The 18,953-nt window shown below is 30.0% G+C and overlaps 1 protein-coding gene across 1 annotated transcript; it reads right to left on the reverse strand.

Annotated features, from left to right (window-relative positions):
* Positions 1–1,040: 1,040 nt before the first annotated feature.
* LOC107625609 (delta-1-pyrroline-5-carboxylate synthase) lies at positions 1,041–8,627 on the reverse strand. Its single transcript, XM_016328291.3, has 20 exons — positions 8,469–8,627; positions 7,834–7,905; positions 7,312–7,415; positions 6,851–6,953; positions 6,565–6,726; positions 6,029–6,306; positions 5,250–5,400; positions 4,988–5,152; positions 4,724–4,801; positions 4,294–4,383; positions 3,956–4,042; positions 3,749–3,835; positions 3,580–3,676; positions 3,393–3,496; positions 3,208–3,283; positions 2,472–2,622; positions 2,320–2,388; positions 1,744–1,810; positions 1,591–1,661; positions 1,041–1,428 (listed from the first exon to the last, which is right to left on the reverse strand). Exons 1-20 carry the CDS (start codon positions 8,532–8,534, stop codon positions 1,347–1,349), a joined length of 2,160 nt encoding a protein of 719 aa, XP_016183777.1. The 5' UTR covers positions 8,535–8,627; the 3' UTR covers positions 1,041–1,346.
* Between the last annotated feature and the right edge of the window lie 10,326 nt (positions 8,628–18,953).

An 18,953-nucleotide genomic window follows, 5' to 3' on the forward strand; every position in this document is an offset into this window, starting at 1 on the left:
CGTTCTTCTTCCTGTTCCACTTCTTCTTCTTCTTCTTTTCTTTCGTTTATTGCTTTCGCTTTCTCGTTCTTCTTCTTGCACGTTTTTCTTTCTCTTCCTCTTCTTCTTCTTTTCTTTCGTTTCTTGCCTTCTTCTTCTTCTTGCTGCACGTTCTTCTTCCTCTTTCTGTTCTTCTTCTTCATTTACGTGCTTTTCTCTCTGCTTTCTTTCTTCGTTATTCTCGATTTCCATTGTTTTTTGACATCAAGCTCTGAAATCGTTTTTGAAGAAGAAGCAGCAGCAGAAGATGAGGAGGAGAAAGAGAAAGAATTCTGAAATATGCATAAGGTGTACTTCAACGAATTTTTGGTGTATTTCTTAAATCCTTTAGGTGTATTTCTGTAATCCTTTGGGTATATTTCTATAATCGTTTGAGTGAATTTCTGTAACCGTTTGGGTGTATTTCTGTAATTCTTTGGGTGTATTTCTGTAATCGTTGGGGGTGTATTTCTGTAATCGTTTGGGTGTATTTCTGAAGTTCCATTATCTTCAAATTTGGCAAGAAAATTGTTTTCATGGAGGAAGAAGAAGAGTCGTTCATAATGCATGGTAAGTAGCGCGTTTTGGAAACAGGAAGTTGTTGAATAACGTGTGTTTTATTTACTCTTGAATGTGGAAGTGTGTAATGCGTTAATTAAGTGTAATGCGTGTGTTTTATTGGACTTGTAAGACTTGTAAGCCAAAAAAACTTGTATGTGTAGAGGCCTCTTATTTTAGACTATTAATCTATTAATTTCAAGTTTTGAATAATTATTAAACTAGTCGAAAGAGAATAATGGTGAATGTGTTAGTAAAATATCATATGATGATAAATGATATGATAAGAGAAGCGTACCCAAAAAGAGAAAATGATAAGAATACTAATAATGATGGTTAACGTTGTAAAGTGGCATGCTATAACATGATTTTGTAAACTTCTACCAACTTCGTGCTAAGGCAAGAAAAGAATAATAACTACATTATTATCAAACTTTTTTTTATCTTCTAACATAGGATTATTCAACTTCATATAGAAATAGTGAATACATTTATACGATCACTCACAGCATTGCTGTTTTGCATATCATGGAACACTGAATTAAAGAGCAACAAAAAGCATAGGCAAATAGTAACAATGTATATGATTATTTTATCCCCACTTGAACTTGCTCCAGGTTAGGAAAAATGCTCTGGAAAAAAGGGGCAAATAAGAGTCGAATATTATAGGCAGCATCTCAGCAACTTCTGTATATCAAAATAGAACAGAAGAGAGATTCCATTTAATGAGGCAAGCATATCTGAACTTCATCAGTTCCTTGTACACTAAGTTATGCTTTTAGTGGCAGTTCTTTATGAGTGTAATTCATTCCTCGATCGCCATCTACAACCTGACCATTTCCTCTTAGTATCCTGCATTATATCCAAAAAGATGCAAAAATCAGAAAAACACAAAAGCATAGCATAGCATAAAATTACGTAGTTTAGGCACCCCCATGAAGATAAATATAATTATTTAAGATACTATTCTGTTCAATATAACAAAAGCCAAGAGAGAAGAGCACAATTATGTACCATCTGTTTGTTAACAAACCCTCAACTCCTACAGGACCACGAGCATGAATTCGACTTGTACTGATTCCGACCTGTTCAACAATCGACCAAGAACAGATAAGAAAAGAACAAAACTACACTAATTAACAACAGGCTTATAAAAGGATACATTACCTCTGCACCAAGCCCAAATCTTGCTCCATCACAGAACCTTGTACTTGCATTGTGGAATACAGCAGCACTGTTTGCACATCCGATGAATGTGTATATATTAGAGAATGAACGACAGAGCGAGTAAACATATTTATTCAAGAATAGTGAAGAATAGAAACACATTGAAGCAGAATGTTAGTTCAGACTGAAAACTGAATTACACTCAAATTAAACATGGTTGCCATCCCACTATATATTTATATGAATCATTGAATCTGGAGAAACAATTATTCAAAAGTCAAAACTAGATGTGAGCTCTGTAGATAGGTAACAATAGATGTAAAAAAAAAAAAAACTACCATTGATGGTCTGGTTGTAGAGAAAATGTAAGAGAGGCAATAGTACATAAATCAATCCTAATATATGGAACTCAAAAAATGTAACAAGAAAAAGTAACATATTGTATAATGAATCACTTTGGGAAGTAATTGAATGGATATTCAAACAAATTATGTAAGCATTAGAAGAAATCCCAGCTTCTCATGATTTGAAGCAAAGGATCAAATGACATTTCTCAAAGAAAAGATATAGGCATACCTGTCAACTTGTCGTAAGAAAGTTTCAGCGACTTTACAGTCTTCAGTAACAATGCATTCAGTATGAGCACTGCATAAACGCCAAAGTATGAATGACTTTTAGACACTTATCAAAGAGATAATGAGAATAAAATGAAATGCAAGACCCTATACCTTCCATGTTGATGTATGTGTTCAATGGCAGCATATACATCGTCAACAATTTCGACCGTGCAAGCAAGTGAACTATACTCATGATGAAAAGAGCTCGTTTCCACAATATTTAGTAAGGCACTGGCTGTTGGTCCACCATACAGTTGAACACCTGCAAGCAAAATTATGGTTGTTTAAACACTTTGTTGTTTTTAAAGACAACTTAGCACAGCATTTCTTGCACCATTTTTACCCAAACTATTAAGTTTTAAAATAGACACTAGCATAGAAATATGACTATTTGGTACATAAAGGTGTCATACTTTTATTCAAAACTTTTCTTTATCAATAATAAATAGATTTTTCTTAGTCAATTTATAAAGTAAAATAAGTCACTAAGTTTTTTCACATGCAGATCTTTCTCTTTTGAGTAAAATCTTTTTTTTTTTAAGTTTATAAACTCCTTTTTCTTTATTCCTTTGAAAAATCACTTCAAAAATATATTTGACCAATCATTGTGATTTCAATTAAACTTTTGACTGTTCAATTTTAGTTGGGATCTAATTAGTGCTCTGGTCAATTTTCTTTCCTTAACATGCACATTTTACTTCTCAGGATGCAGAATATCATGAAACTAATATATCAAAGCTTCTTCTGATCCCATAAAGGTATTTAAAAAAAAGGAAGAAGAAATCAGAGTAAAGTTTCAACTCATATCAATTCTTCTCATCATAAATTTCCAATTGCAAGATCAAACCTTCACGTCGAAGTTCAAAAACAAGCTCATCAAGTCCACCATTGTTTATCAGATCCTTGTGTACAAGTAGAGTTTCCTATCAATATTAAAACATATTATATTAATTAGGATATTCAACAGATTCTATTCATATTATTCATAACGAGGAATAGGTGAATATGCTATTTTGAATCGATGTTAATTACCATTGCATTGCAGGCTGCAGGATAATCAGTCTTTGCATCCCTAACAATCTGCTTTGCCATATTAATATCAGCAGATTTGTCAACATAAACATGGCAAATTCCATCTGCATTATGAAGCTTATTACTCAATCTGAGAAAGAACTGGAATTTGTGTGAATACAAATTGGAAATCATATGTATATATTACCAGCATGACCAAGAACAGGAATTTTTGTTGACTCCTTTATTTGAGAAACAAGTTTATTACTGCCTCTGGGGACGACAAGATCTATCACATCATCCAGCTGAAGCAGAATAAAATTAGTGCAAAATCATCACAGGAAAAAAAAATAATAAGTTCAATGTGTAATATCCACCTTGAGAAGATCTGGAATTTCTTCTCTTGAAGTCACAAGCCCAATAAGTTTGTCACTGACAGTTTCGGGCATGACTGAAGTAATCACCTGATAATTAAAAAATATCCATATGGAAACATATCAATAACTATAATAAGAACAAAGAGTCAAATTTGATTCAGATTAAACTTATAATGTGGTAGCCTCAAGCAGAATAAATATATAAACCTTGTGTAAGACAGCATTTGATCGCCGGGCTTCCTTTCCACCTTTAAGAAGTAAACCATTCCCACTTCGAATTGCCAATGCAGCTATCTATTAATCGATTCCAACCACAAAAGAAAAAGAGGTGGAGAAACTTTACAATCAATATTCAAAACAACATACCCTAATCTGAAAAGTAATAGTCAGATATGTTATAAACTAAAAGGATTTATTGAAGCTTGGTAATGTAGCAAAACAACGATTAGATTTACAACTTTTATTTGTGTTCATGTCTTTGTCATTCTCAGAAGTTTAATTGAAGACCAAAGAAGAATGTAAGAGAATGGAAATCTTAAAATTACCTGAACAAGGGCATCAGGTCGAGACTCAAATATAACCAGGAGTACTCCCAATGGACATGATATTTTCTCCAAGATGAGTTTATCAGCTAGCTGAACAAAGAATGTATAAACAGTGAAAACTAATGCTGATTGTTGAACAGTAAAATGTATGGTCTGATAACATTTTTCTTTGTAAAGGGAGGGATATTCTTTTTCTTAGATCAAGAATCAAGATCAGAGAACATGAGTTACAAAACTGTATAGTTTAACCACATGAAAAAAGAAAATTGCTAAATCAGTTCAATATCACAGAGCCAATTATTATTTTACTTATCACTTACCATTTCAGTTTCTTTAACAAAAAGGATAAAATAATTAACGCATGAGGATTAATACAAAGAATACGGAGGATAAGAGACCCTCCTTCAAATAAAAGGGAAGGGATTTTGACCTCAGTTCTCTTCAAAATCTGACCAATAGGTTCTTCCATGTCTGCCAGCATGCGAACAGACCTTACAAGAGTAGAGATCTGTAAAATACAAAAACAATGATCAGAAATAGAAGAAGAGAATAAAAAAAATGCTCTCCCAAAAAAAAAAAAAATTGCAAAGTGAGAAATCATTGCAGACATGAAAACATGAAAGCCGAGTATTTTATGTTATGATGTTTTGATATTATTATATAATTATATAATATGCATTCAATTGTTTCTTGCCTTCTCAGGCTTTAGGGTCAAACGAGATATCAAAGATCTTTCATATCCAGCTGCCTCAGCAGCAGCAACATCTGCCTCGTTCTCAACCCTTATCATACCCTCATTTTTCTCCAATGCATCAGCTACTGCCAGCAATATTTTCCTCCTTTCTTCAGAATTTAGGACCTGATACAGAAAAAATTAATGTAATACAAATGAGTCACTGACTAATGCAGTTCAGCATTCCGCTTAAAAACTCAAATTTATCAAATAATGCACTTACCTGAAGTCGTCTAGAACTCTCCCGTGCAGCAACTGCCATGTCACGCGCACTCACTTCCTTTATGCTAGACCACAAATGTGCATCTTTATGAAAGACAGTACCTATTCTTTCCCCTTGAAGCACACGTATGATGTTATTTGTGGCATAGCCACTTCAACAAAGGTTTAAAATGCAAATCAAAGTCAGTAGAATGGAAAATCAATATGCATACTTGAAACTATGCAAATGCTGCTGGTATGAGAAAAAAAATAAATGAAATGAAAGACAGCACTGACAAAGGAAATCAGAATTACTAAACACCAACTGTTGCAAGACCCTCTCCCCCCCCCCCCCCCCCAACCAAACAAAAAGAAAAAGAAAAAGAAAAACAATAAAAAAAGAGAAAGAAAAGGAAAACATTTTCCTTCAGTTTTTTTTCCCTGTAGCATTACATGCACTATGAGCTACTATAGATAGCATTACAGAAATTATCATTATGTTTATTTCAAAGTGGAGAAGTGCATTTGCAGGTCACCTCATATCCATAGACTGGTTTAAATGCTGTGTTAAAAGAAGAGGGGGAGGACAATCAAGGATAATATGTTGCAAACAGCTTCTTAAAGTAATCTATCTAATTCAATTTTTTTTTTTTTTCTAACTCAGGACCACAACTTATTTTGTTGAAATTGGGCTTCTATCAAAGGTCAACCCAAAAATCAAATGACTATAACAAGTTCTCCATAGAAAATTTCTTTTCAATGGAATATATCAACGAAAAGACAGCTTCAAATTCTGCATACCTAGTTATGATCACCGGGGTGCCAGCATAAGCAGCACAAACGGCGGCATTAACTTTAGCAGTCATGCCACCCCTGCCCAATCTTGACTTATCTCCAAAAGTAATTTCTCCTTGATGTTTCTCTTTCACATATGTGTGAATTAGCTTCGATTTCGGATCACTTGGAGGACCACTATAAAGGCCCTCAACATCACTCAATAAAACAAGGAGATCGGCTTTAAGTTCAAGAGCTAATAGACCCGCCAAACTGTCATTGTCCCAGAAAATACCAGATGAATCCTGCACATAGTGCTTACAATTAAAATTAATTACACATTACAAAGCCATCATGAAGATTGATTCAGCTTAGTGAAATTTTTGCATGTTCTGTTCTGTTGTAATACATATCATATCACAGCCAATAAAATCAATCCAACAGATTGTGCTTTCTTTTAAGAGAAAGGAGAGTTGAAAAAGGCAAATTGACTATACTATGGCAATAACAAACCAGCCATTGATAATTAAAAAAATAAATAGAGATAATTAAAATTAGCATACCTCATATGGTGCCTTCCTGGTACTAACAGCATCATTTTCATTGAAAATGGGGATAACCCTTAAATCTAATAACGAGTTCACTGTGTCAGACAGTTGTTTTCTAAAGCCTGAATCCCTAAAAAACCCATCATTCACAAGAAGTTGGGAAGAAGTCACATCAAGCTGCACCAAGAAAATATTATATCAGCATCAATATGAAGAATAAAATAAACGAATAGAGAAAAACACCAACTAATGTATGTTAGATTGAGAGCATAATGAACAAGAAACTTAATTTTGGTTCAACCTGGCTGAACATGGTATCGTATAGAGCCATGAGACTGCTCTGCCCAACAGCTGCACATGCTTTTCCATCAAACTCACCTTGAGGCTTTTGAAGATCAGCAAAGCTGCATGACAAGCAACCGATTTTCTTTAAAGCTCATGATTCATTACCTTCTATTTTTAATCTTTGCCACCTCATATTACTAGATAATGGAGAAATTTACATGAAATCCTTCAATCCTATGCAAGTCTAATTCCAATAACACTTTATGATAATTTATCTTTATGCTAATTTTTCTCTGCACCAAAGATGATATTAAAAATAAGAAAATATAAATACAGGGCCTTATTCACTCTTTATTTTATGTTGCATCAAAACTCATATTAACTTGCAATTGAAATTATGAACCCCACTTAGCCACTTGTGACTAATTAGAAATTTGAAAATGATAACATTGCAAGGCTGAAATGTTAGCTAGGAACCTGCTATTGGCCAATCTCCGATATCTAAGCCTTTGGCGGCCAAGACCAACAGCACCTGAAGTCACCAATATAACTTCATAGCCTTGTGTGTTTAGTTCTTTAAGCTGCAAATTTTCCAAAGAAGACACATCTTTCAGCCACAAAATATAATACTAAAAAATTCAATAAATATAAATAAAAATAAGAAAATCCCAGTTTAGAGGCTTCATTTTTTCATCATTTTTATCTATTTTTCCCTTCTAAAAGCAGTTGAATTTAGAGATATCAAATCATGGATTTTCTTTATATATACATATTTAAATGACATTTCTATTGTCCATATTTAGAAGATCCCCTGTCAAGTACAGTGACCAATCTCTAGTTAGATCATGATCCGGAATTTTAAAATGTTTTTAATAACTAAGGCAAGAATTGAACACTCAGACACTTAGTTAAGGGACTCTCAGCCCACCCTAGATTATACAATTTTTATTGATTGATTGAATCAACGAAATTATAAGCAACAATTTGATATATACATACTTGCTCGCAGAGAGAACCAAGTCTTCCCAGTGCTAATCTTCCATCACTTCTAGTAACAACAGCTGTTCCAACCTTCAATCAAGATGATGCAACAAAATAAAATTGTTAATCCAAAAAAGAAAGAAAGAACAAGGCATAACTCAATAAAAGAATAATGATAATATAGGATCATTTGGTTTTTCCAAAACAAAAAATCAACTATTGTAGTGAAAAAAATAAGTTTTCATAAAATAACCAAAGATATAAAAAACATCATTTTTTTCAAAAAAGCTAAACAAAATTATAAAAGCACTTCTCAAATAATCAGAACTAACACAAAACCAGTAAACCACCCACCACCAAAACAAATGAAAAGCAAAAATTAAATAAATAAAATCCAGTGACATAATCAACTATAAAGAACAAAAAAGTCATGCCATGAAGAAATGCCAGTGTTAGCAATCAGACAAAACAAAAAACAAAAAAAAATGATAAAAATAAATGCTCATCTTTCGCATTTTCCATTCATATTAATAATATAACACCTCACTAGAAAATGCATTATAAAAATGTTTTAAGAGAAATCAAAATAAATCATTCTGAAAAAGAACATATATAAGAGAAAATATGTAAAGTTAATCAAAAAAATAAAAAACCTTGACGACAACACGTTTGATATTCTTAACGAAAGCTCGAGTGGGATCAGGGGTGATGGAGTCCATGATTTTGGAAACGAAGAAGACCGAATCGCGTGACTCAGTGAACGAGTTCAGTGAGTCGGTGAGTGGGTGGGGGCGGATGTATGAGTGAAAATGGAGGGAGAGATTCAGCATGCATATATAGGTATCAGACTTTGGGAGACGCGGCGAAGAGTGACACGTGGACCAATAACAATTGTGGGTCCCACGAATCACGGATTCTGTTCAGTACTTCACTGCCCCTCTCTCTAGCCGTATTTATTTATTTTTTGTTTTGCGACAGACACCTGTCACTCCTATTAATATTACAACTAAAAAAATGGGAGTGTCTAACTATAGTTATAATGACTAATTGACTATTATGACTAAAATTTTAATAATATTTTTATTATTGTTAAACATAAAATTATATTTTTTATATTTATTTTTAAATTAAGAAATATTATTTTAATTTTAAAGTCAAATATATTTTTTATTTTTAAAATTTGTTAAAATATTTAAAAATATCTTTAAATTTTATTTTATTTTATTTTGTTTTAATTTTATTTTAAAATTTTTAAATTATATTAAATATATTTTTAACAACGAATTTTTTAAATAATTTAAGATAATTCACCAACAATTTCACAAGAATAATGTTTAATATTAGTAAATCAAACATAATTGTCATGTATTATTATTAGATTAGTTCTGAATTTTTTAAAAATTTAACTGTCAAAAATATACTTGATATAAATAAAAAATTAAAAAATAAAATTAAAATAAAATATATTTTATGATAATTTTAATAATATTTTTTAAATGTTATTAAAAGTATATAATCACTATCACATTATTATAGCCGTCATAGTATACACTTTAAAATAAATTTGTTATGGGTGTATATGATAATGGTGTAGGTGTATATGCCGAAAATAGATTTTATAATGGAAAATACAAGAATATAGAATAAGTGCTTGAACTTTTCATTTAGGCTAAAATAAACTTTTTACTGGGACAAAATATATTAAAAAATATTTTGTATCTTTGCATAAATACTTTTTACTCCAGTGATTTATTTTATTTATAATTGTCTATTATATCAATGAGATTCTTCTTTATATAAAACATAATTTTTGTCTGAATATAAAAAAAAAAACCTAAAAAATTTGTTTCCTTTATTTTATGAATTTAATTGTAAATTTTTAATATACTGTGAATAACTAAATAATTATGAAAAATTTATACTATCAAGAAATTGAAATTAATTCTTTATCTTATAAATTATTAGTGTATTAATATGTCTATTAATTTACTATTTTATTTAGTTAAATATATATAATATTATTATTAATAAGTTTAAGATTAGCCAAAATTGAAAATACCTTATATTAGTTGAGAAGTCTTAACTTCAAATATTAGAAATAGAAAACAAAAATACCTTTTTTAGATATATATGTTTCTATTATATATGTATAAAATATAATTATCTATATATATTTAAGTAATTATTTAATCTTTTAAAATAAAGTATTTCATGACAATATTATTTTCAAATGACTCTTAAATAGAAATTTGTCCTCATTACAATAGAAAATAAAATAATAAACATTAAAATAATTTAAGAAAACTCAAAATAATAATATTATTACTTTCTAAAATTATGATAAAAAATGAACCATTTAAATGAAATTTAGTATCCTAACTCCGGAGAAAGAATTTTCTCATTTTTCTCCCCCCAAGATCAACTAAATATAACTATTACCACAGACCCCACTTATTAATCACTGAATCCTCAACGAGCAAAAGTAATGGTAATAACTAATAACTAATAAGTAATAATTAATACAAAAGCTTTGAACTATATTGGTATATTAATATTTTAATAATTTTAATTATAAAAAATATATATAATATATAATTAAGAGCAACAATTAAAATTTATTAAAATACTAGTGTATTAATATATTTAAAAAAATTTTGATTAATAAAATATTCATATGACACGTCTTTCAATACAAAATAGTTTAACTTATCTGACACTTTTTGGATTACTTAGCTTATTAATATGTTTATTAATACTACTTTATATTTAACTTTCATTGGATTATTAGAACGACTGTTATCTTGCCATTGGAGTTACTCGATATGTGTTTATAATAACTTTGATTCTTTCTTGAATGGATTAATTTTATTTTTATTTTATTTTATTTAACAGCAGACACTATTCTGTTATAGGTCAAGCGGCTCCATCCTCCATGTGCACCATAGCTGACTGATCCACCTTATCTTAAAAAAGACTTTTTTTTTTTTTCTATTATTATATCTCTCAATCTGACAATCTAATAATTAATTTGTTATAAATTAAAATTTTAATTAATCAATAAATTATTATACACATAAAATAAATTTTGAATTTTAATATTTAATTAATCAAAAAATTAAATTAACTGCTCAATCAACTAAGTTGGTTTTATTTTAAAAATTTGAAATTTATTTTTTAGTTTTCTGTTTTCGGGGAGGGATTTATTTATTTATTTTGGTTTGTTAAATAGAGATTAAATAAAAGAAGTATAAATTAACTAGCGGACTCTCAAGTCTTTTTTTTTTATTATTCTTTTTAGTTATCTTACATTCTAGATCTAGACAGTATATATTATTAGATAAAATTAGTTTAACTTTACTTATTTACTTTTTCAGCTTTGTTAATGTTATTTGATATAATTATATAGAAAGAAAAGGTCAGTATTTTAGGTCTCTATGCATAAAGAGTAGGCAAAAGAAACTTAAGCTTCTATAACTTATATTACAGAATAATTCATATGATTCCTTTTCATAGAACTTTCTAATAAGTTAGTCTAAAATTAAATTATCACATTAATTCTATTTTTTTATTTGTATTAAATTTTAAATGCATAAAAAATTACTTCCATTGTTTACAGAATTATAAATTATTTTTATTATACTTTTATAATGGCTGAGAAAAACAAAGAAATGAACATGGATATTTCATATTAATTAAGAAACAATTTATTACTAAATAAAATAGAAAACTCAGCCTAAAAAAGAAATTATCTCAAAAAAATTATATATTGATATAATTGTTTTCAGAATTACATCTTACTTTTATGATATATTTATAGTAGAAGAATGAACAAAGGAATGAGATTGCTTATTTCATAAATCAATTTACTAATTTTCATACAAATTCCGCCAAAAACAAAATTCCTGCTTAAAAGGATACATTAGGAGAAAAAAATCCGTCAAAATAGTACTTGAAATTTTATATTATGATTAGAATTTTTCTGACGAACTTCACTCCAATTATCCCCAAAACCAAAACTCAAAATTTAAATCATTATCATCGTCTTCAAACGTACACAGAATACACAGAAATATACGAACAAAAAACATGACTTTTTTAACATTGCTGACAGCAATGGACAATGGCAAGCATTGTCATATTTGACAAGGATTTTTTTTTGTGTATATAGAAATACACAAAAGTACACAAATATACACAGGAATAAGTCATATTTAACAAAAAAAAAATATTATAAATTAAAAAAATCATTATTTCTTCAATAAAAATATGACTTATTATTATGTACTCTTATGTACTCCTATGTATTTTGGAGACGATGATAACAGTTATCATTATCCGTTGTGAAGTTTTAGAATTTGAATTAGCCAAATTTGTTGAGAATTTAAAATGAAGTTGGATGGAGGGTCAAATGAACTCTATAAAAATTGTAGAGTTTACGGGTAAGTACAACGAACTTGTCTTATATTCCAAAAAAATCATATTTAAAAAATTAAAATTAAAAAATAAAATTTGGATAATTAATTATTTTTTATTTTATTTAAAAAAAATTCCAAACTACAATGTTATCTTCTTCTTTTTCAAAAATAAAAATAATCTTTTTTACAGCATTCAAAACTCAAAAAATGCATATCATATATATTGCAACAGTTTTTCATCTCAAAATTTTATCTATAAACTTTTCGCTACTCTTGGTCGACAATGAAGATAGTTATTATGGGCTGGTTATAGGTATGATAATCGGAGTTATTAGAGTTCGTCGTGGTTTTCAATTTTCATAAATAATAAAGCTTACAATGGAATGAAAATCTTTTTCTACTAGAGTATATAAGAATAAGTCGTATTTTTTTTGAATAAGTTATATTTTTTTTAGGGAAATAATAAATTTTTTAATTTATAATTAAAAAAATTCTTATTAAATATAACTTACTCGTGTGTACATGTATATTTCTAAAGAGACTATAATAATAGTTGTTTGTGTATTTTTATCTACTCACATATACTTTTGAAAACGACGATAATAGTTTAGAAATTTAAATTTTACTTTTAGCTGGAATTTAGGTAAAGTTAGTCGAAAATGCGCGAACTCATCATAAATAAAAAAAAATGCATTCTACAAATTAAAGTTAAAATAATTTGTTTTTAAAAATAATATTTTTTTATTTGTTTCGGAAAGAATCCGACAAAATTCCTTAGCTTTCATATCAGAATCCACCAACCAAATTTTATATATATAAATTAAACTAAAAAATAAATCACAAAAAATTATTGAATTGTTAAATTATTGACAAAAATTTTTTAAATTTATTAATAATGAAATTATTCTCAAAATATTTTAAAATAGGACAAAGATAATAAAAAATATAATTTATTTTATAAGTTATAAATTATTTTTTTATTTGACAAATCACTTATGTATTTTATCTTAAATTTTATGCAAAAATTTATATAATTATTTGAAAATTAGATGTAAAAAATAGACCAAAATTCAATCTCAATTTTTTTTTAAAGAAAATTACAACATAATATCCACTTACCTTAAAATTATCAAATTTTGAAAATAAACGTATTTTAGTTTTTAATTATAGTTATTATAAAAAAAATATATATCAAAATCTTATCTCTAAAATTTTTTTCTGAAAATGTATATATACTCAACAATTAAGTATTTTTGTTACTTTTTAAATATTTTAAAAGTATTTTTATATGTTAATAAATTCGAATAATACTTTTGTAAAAAATCACATGGTTAATTTGAAAATGTTATTAGTAGTTCAATCTAGACTAAAAATTGAAGCACAGGCAGAGTAAGCTTTAAAGCATATGGTTCACATATATGTATGGAGAGGCCAACCACAAACAAGACATGGGAAACTGAAAGGGAATAAATTACATATATGGATCCGATAATTTTTTTTATTGAAGATAGATAGGTAAATTTAAACTCACAATTTCTTAAATGGATATAAAAAGATTATATCATCATATATGGATCGGATAATTTGAGAATGAATAAATAAATAAAATAATATGATGGTTTTTTTTTCATGCACATGGAAATATATGTATGAATGGTAGAGCTCTAGAGGCAGGGACGGAGCCACATAGTAGAAAAAGAGGGGCAATGTCTTCATTAATTTTAATTTTTTACATATAAATTATATGTAATTTTTAATTTAGTCTTTTTTAAAATTTTATTTTAATCTTATTTTATTGTGTAAATATTTTTTATCATTCTCTAATATTTTATCTAGTTCTATCCTTGTTTAGAGAAAAATGAATTGTAGGAGATAATTAATTCTTTAATTATTCTAGGATACTTTTTCTAATTTAACTTTTTTTTCTGGAAAATTATAAGATAGATAATGTGAAATGTTATTAAATAAGGTTCGCCTGTATAAGTTTCATAGTTTACAATCCTTTAAATTTAAAAATGAAAAATAAACTTTCTTTGTTTTTTTTTTCCAAAAAAATTAAAAAAGATCTTCGGTGAAGAAAAAAATGTAGAAGAATTGAACATTGCACCAAACCAATTGCCAACTCATAAGTTCCCACCATTAATTAAATTGATCTAATTCAATTACAAAAAACTTTAAGGTTATATCTTGAATCAATGTGTTTGGAAAAGTTTGTACGAAATGATAATATGGGCAGCGAGGTGGCAAAGAATATACTTTATTATATTAGAATTCAAAATATTTTTATATCTTTTAATAGAAAAAAATCTCAATAAAAACCTTTTTTAATGTATAAAAAAAAACCTAATTAACCAAATATATTATCTTTCTCACTTGCAAAAGAAGGGAACTAAGAATAGAATTATTTAATTACATATTAAAACTTTTCATTCAAGTTATTCAGAGTCGTATCTTCCATAAACCTGATACTTCATACTTCTAATATAATAATTCCCTTCATTGAAATCACTGAAATACCAAATTTCATTGGCCAAAAGTATAACATGGAAAATAGAATCCACCACTCAGAAACTTCATCTCTCATCAAAATCCCAGAAGAGCCATGATGACGTGGCTCAAACTTGTGCTTCTATTATGATTATTATCTTGTCCTCCACGCACATTATTATGCAATTATTATATAGTACAAATTTTAAGTTTTCATCCTATTTTAATTTGTTTAAAACAACTAACTAGTGCTTGGCTACGATATGTATACAATTTTAATAATATTTAAAAATATTAAAATATTATTTTTATTATTTAATAATATTTTTTAATTTTAAAATCAAAATTTAGTGTATTATTAACAAATTTTTCAAAAAGTGTGACTTTAATTTTAGCAACAATTTTTAAGTGTTGCTAAAGCTATTTAGTTACCATAATAACCACCAGAATTATAGATATCATAGACTCCACCAACTAATTATAATTATAACTATGCATTTGCACTTTGCAATTTACAAAATGCTAGCATGATGAATATTGATGAAATTAAACTAACTCACAAAATCCTCATATGCATACATATAGATTCAAATGAATTGAAGAAGAAGAAAAACTATAGGGAAAGGTGAGAGTAATAAGTTAATTAGAAGAACTGAAGAAGTGTATACATAGTTACATACCTTAACAATAAGACGCTTCACTTTGGTAACAAAGGTTCTAGAAGGATCCATGTTGTCCAAGTAGTCAGAATCAGAGAGTGATTGGTAGTTAAGGCCATTAGGATTGGGCAAATCAGAAGGGTTGCTACTAAGAAACAGGCTCATGCCATTTTGCAAAGGTTCCATAACCTTCTGTTTTTTGGGAGAGTTATTGAAGAGATATGTGTCAATGAAAATTGAAAAATGAAGCCACCGGTGTGAACTGTGAAGTGTGAACTACTTTGAGAGCAAAGGACCTTCCTTGGTTTTTAAAGGCACTGGATTTTTCAAGCCCTTATATTTTTCTTTTTTTTTTCCCTTTCTTTTTTACTTGAATACACATATATATATGGTAAAAAGTATTTTATTTTTACTTTTTACATTTTTTTTTACTGTTTCCCATCATTGCTTGAGAAATGAGAATCAGAACGAGTGTGATTTGATCGACTCCCTGAAGAGACACTTTGAGAGTGAATAACTAAATCTATAAGGTTGAGGTTTGTATGGTTAAATCTACCTAATAGATTAAAATTATGTTTTTAATAAAGTTTATTAGAGTGAAGTTACAGATATAGCATGCTTTTTTTAATTTTTTTTTTTATAATTTAGTTATTAGAACATAATGTTAATTAAATTATTATTTAATTTATGAAATAATTAAGATGTAACAAACATTTTTAATCAAGTTGTTTATTGCATTAAATTAAACTTTAGGTTTACCTGAACTTTAAAACATTACAGCAAAATCAGAAAAATTGTGAATCTTATTTATGAATTTGTGGCGTATGAAATCGCCGCGAAAAATATTTCGTGGTGATTCGTGAAATATCATCTTTTAAGATGTTAGTGATCATTTTTGCAACAATTTTCATAGAAAACCTTTATATAACCACCACTAAATAGATAATTATATTTTTTGTTATTATTTTTAAAAAACAATTGCGACAAAATCTTCTTTTGGTTTTTCAAATAAATTACGGTGGTTTTAAATCTAAAATCGCCGCAATATACTACACGAGAATAAAAACAAAAATAAAAGATGGCATCAATTTGCATGTTTTCTCTCGTGATTACCAATTTCTATTACATCATGATTGATCAAATTTGAGAGATACTTACATTAGAATGCACTCTCAATTAGAGGTGTATATGACCTGGACCGGTGCGAAGATCAGACCTGGGCCCGAAGTATTTTGGGACATGTTGGCATGAACCTGAAGTGGTCTGAGTCTTTCCTAGAAAAAAGAGAACGAAATCTGGAAGGATAGTTAAACTGGGATTAGGTCATAGCTCTGGTCACCCGAACCCAACCCAGTGAGCATACACTTCTCAAAATTAGGGCATGCATTCACGTAATGCACAATAAAAATTGAAGGCAACTAGTGAGGCTGAGGCACAACCTTGAAGGCTAAACCCCGTCTTCTTTCCTCAGCATGTGGCCATTGAGCCACGCACCCTTGTCCCTTCACGCACGGCGGCGATGACGCCACCCTTTCCCTCTCAGCCTTCTCTCTGTTTCTCACCAGCCATTGTCACCACTCACCAGCCTCAGAGTCACCTTGGCCCGCGGAGAAGCTCCTCTATTTGACTGCTTCTAAGTGACGACTGACGATGACCCTCAACAAAGTGCGACGACATTTCTCTGCTGCCCGTGGTCATTTTCTTCTTCTCTGCCACCATTAGTCAGCCACTAGAAGCCACCACCTTTGCTCTGTTAGTCCCGCACCTCTGCTCTGCTCTTTTTGTTGTCGTCTTTTTCTCTTCTCTGACCTCTGTTATCTGATTAGGGATTTTGATTATTGGAACTTTTGATTAGAGAAGTTGATTATTGTTCTCAATTTTTATTACCAGTGATGGTAGTTTCTTTTTTTATGAAAAAAAATAATTAATGATGGTATTTTGATATTCTGATTCTTGTTCTAATTACTAGTAAATTAAATATTGCTGATTATTATTGAATCTAAAAAAATTAATTAGTTTTGAATTTTTTTTTGAATCAGATGTGTTGCTGATTATAATCTAAATTAGAATTTGAAAATATCTATTGCTGATTATTGTTGAATCTGAAAAAATTAATTTTTTGCTGAAAAATTAATTAGTTTTAATAAGTCACCCGGTTATTACTTGATATAATTGTGATCCGAATATGTATAGGTTTCATCAGATTTAAGGTCGTCTAAAAAATTGATGAAGAAGGAGTAGGCCTCTTAGATCGGCATACTGTCGGAAAAGCAACAAGTAAGAAGGCAAAGAACGAAAGATTGTGAAGTAAAGAGGCAGAGAAGGAGAAAAGCTATAATTCCCACTTGATGAAAAGTTCGTAGGGAACCTTCCTCGGCTAATTGGAGTATGAAATTGTTTCTTATTTAGTTTTACTTTTTGTTTTCTTTTTAGCTCTAGGTATATTTTTTCGATTTTTTGACGATTTAATTTCTTCTGTTAAATCGCAGCAGCACATTTTTATTTGCTTGTCATTTTTTTAATTGCTGTCTTAACTGTCACAAAATTGGCAAATAGTAGCAAATTTGAAAATAACCACTAATAAATTGTTGTTATCTGTCAAATCTCTTGTAATAATAAAAGAATAAGTTTGAGCTACTATATCATTTTTGAGAGCTATATGTTAGGTGTTTCTATAATTCTCAATAGGTATGAGAGTTATTGGCCTAAAATCTTAAATAGTTTTTTTAAGGGGTAAGTACGATTTTGGTCCCTAACGTTTAGGGCCAGAATCGAAATCGTCCCTCTTCTAATTTTGGATATAAAATCGTCCTTAATGTTTTTTTTTCGTATTAAAATCGTCATTTTTATTAAAATTTTTAATTTAATTCCTAAACTACCCCTATTCCTATTTTAATAATAAAAGTTATAAAATTAAAAAAAAAAAACAAAACACGTGTTTGGGGAGGGGGGGAAGAAAACGCGTGGGTGGGGTGGGGGGTTACGAAGGTGCAGGGGCAGGGGAGGGGAGGGGAGGGGAAGGGAAGGGGGGAGGGAGATGGCGCCGGGGAGGGGAGGGGAAGGGAAGGGGGGCGAGGGGGATGGCGTCGGGGAGGGAGCAGCTCGCTGCTGCTCGCGTTGCTGCCGTCAGACCCTGTCGCCGCCGTTCGTGCTTCAGTCGCCGCTGCTGGTCGCCGCCTCGCCGCTGCTGCTCGCAGTCTCTGCTTCTTGCTTCGATTTCTTTCTGCTTCGTCTTCTGCTTCTTCTTCTTCTTCCCTTCTTCTTCTTCTTTTTATTATTATTGTTGTTGCTAATTTATTGCTGATTTGTGGAATATTATTGTTGCTTTCTGTTTCTGATTTGTTGATTTGGAGAAGGGGGAGACGGGGAGGGGGAGGTGACGCGGGGTGGGGGTGGGGGTGCTGGGAAGGGAAGACGGGGGGTGACGCGGGGTGGGGGTGGGGGTGGGGGTGCTGGGAAGGGAAAACGGGGAGGGGGAGGGGAGGGGGAGGGGGACGGCGGCGGCGTTGGCGGTGATGCTGGCGGTGGTGTTGGTGGAGGTTGTGGCGGTGGTGTTGGTGTTGGTGGTGGTGGTGGT

The sequence above is a fragment of the Arachis ipaensis genome, chromosome B2, assembly GCF_059453495.1.
Source record: "Arachis ipaensis isolate K30076 ecotype BB chromosome B2, ASM5945349v1, whole genome shotgun sequence".
Lineage (NCBI taxonomy): Eukaryota > Viridiplantae > Streptophyta > Magnoliopsida > Fabales > Fabaceae > Arachis > Arachis ipaensis.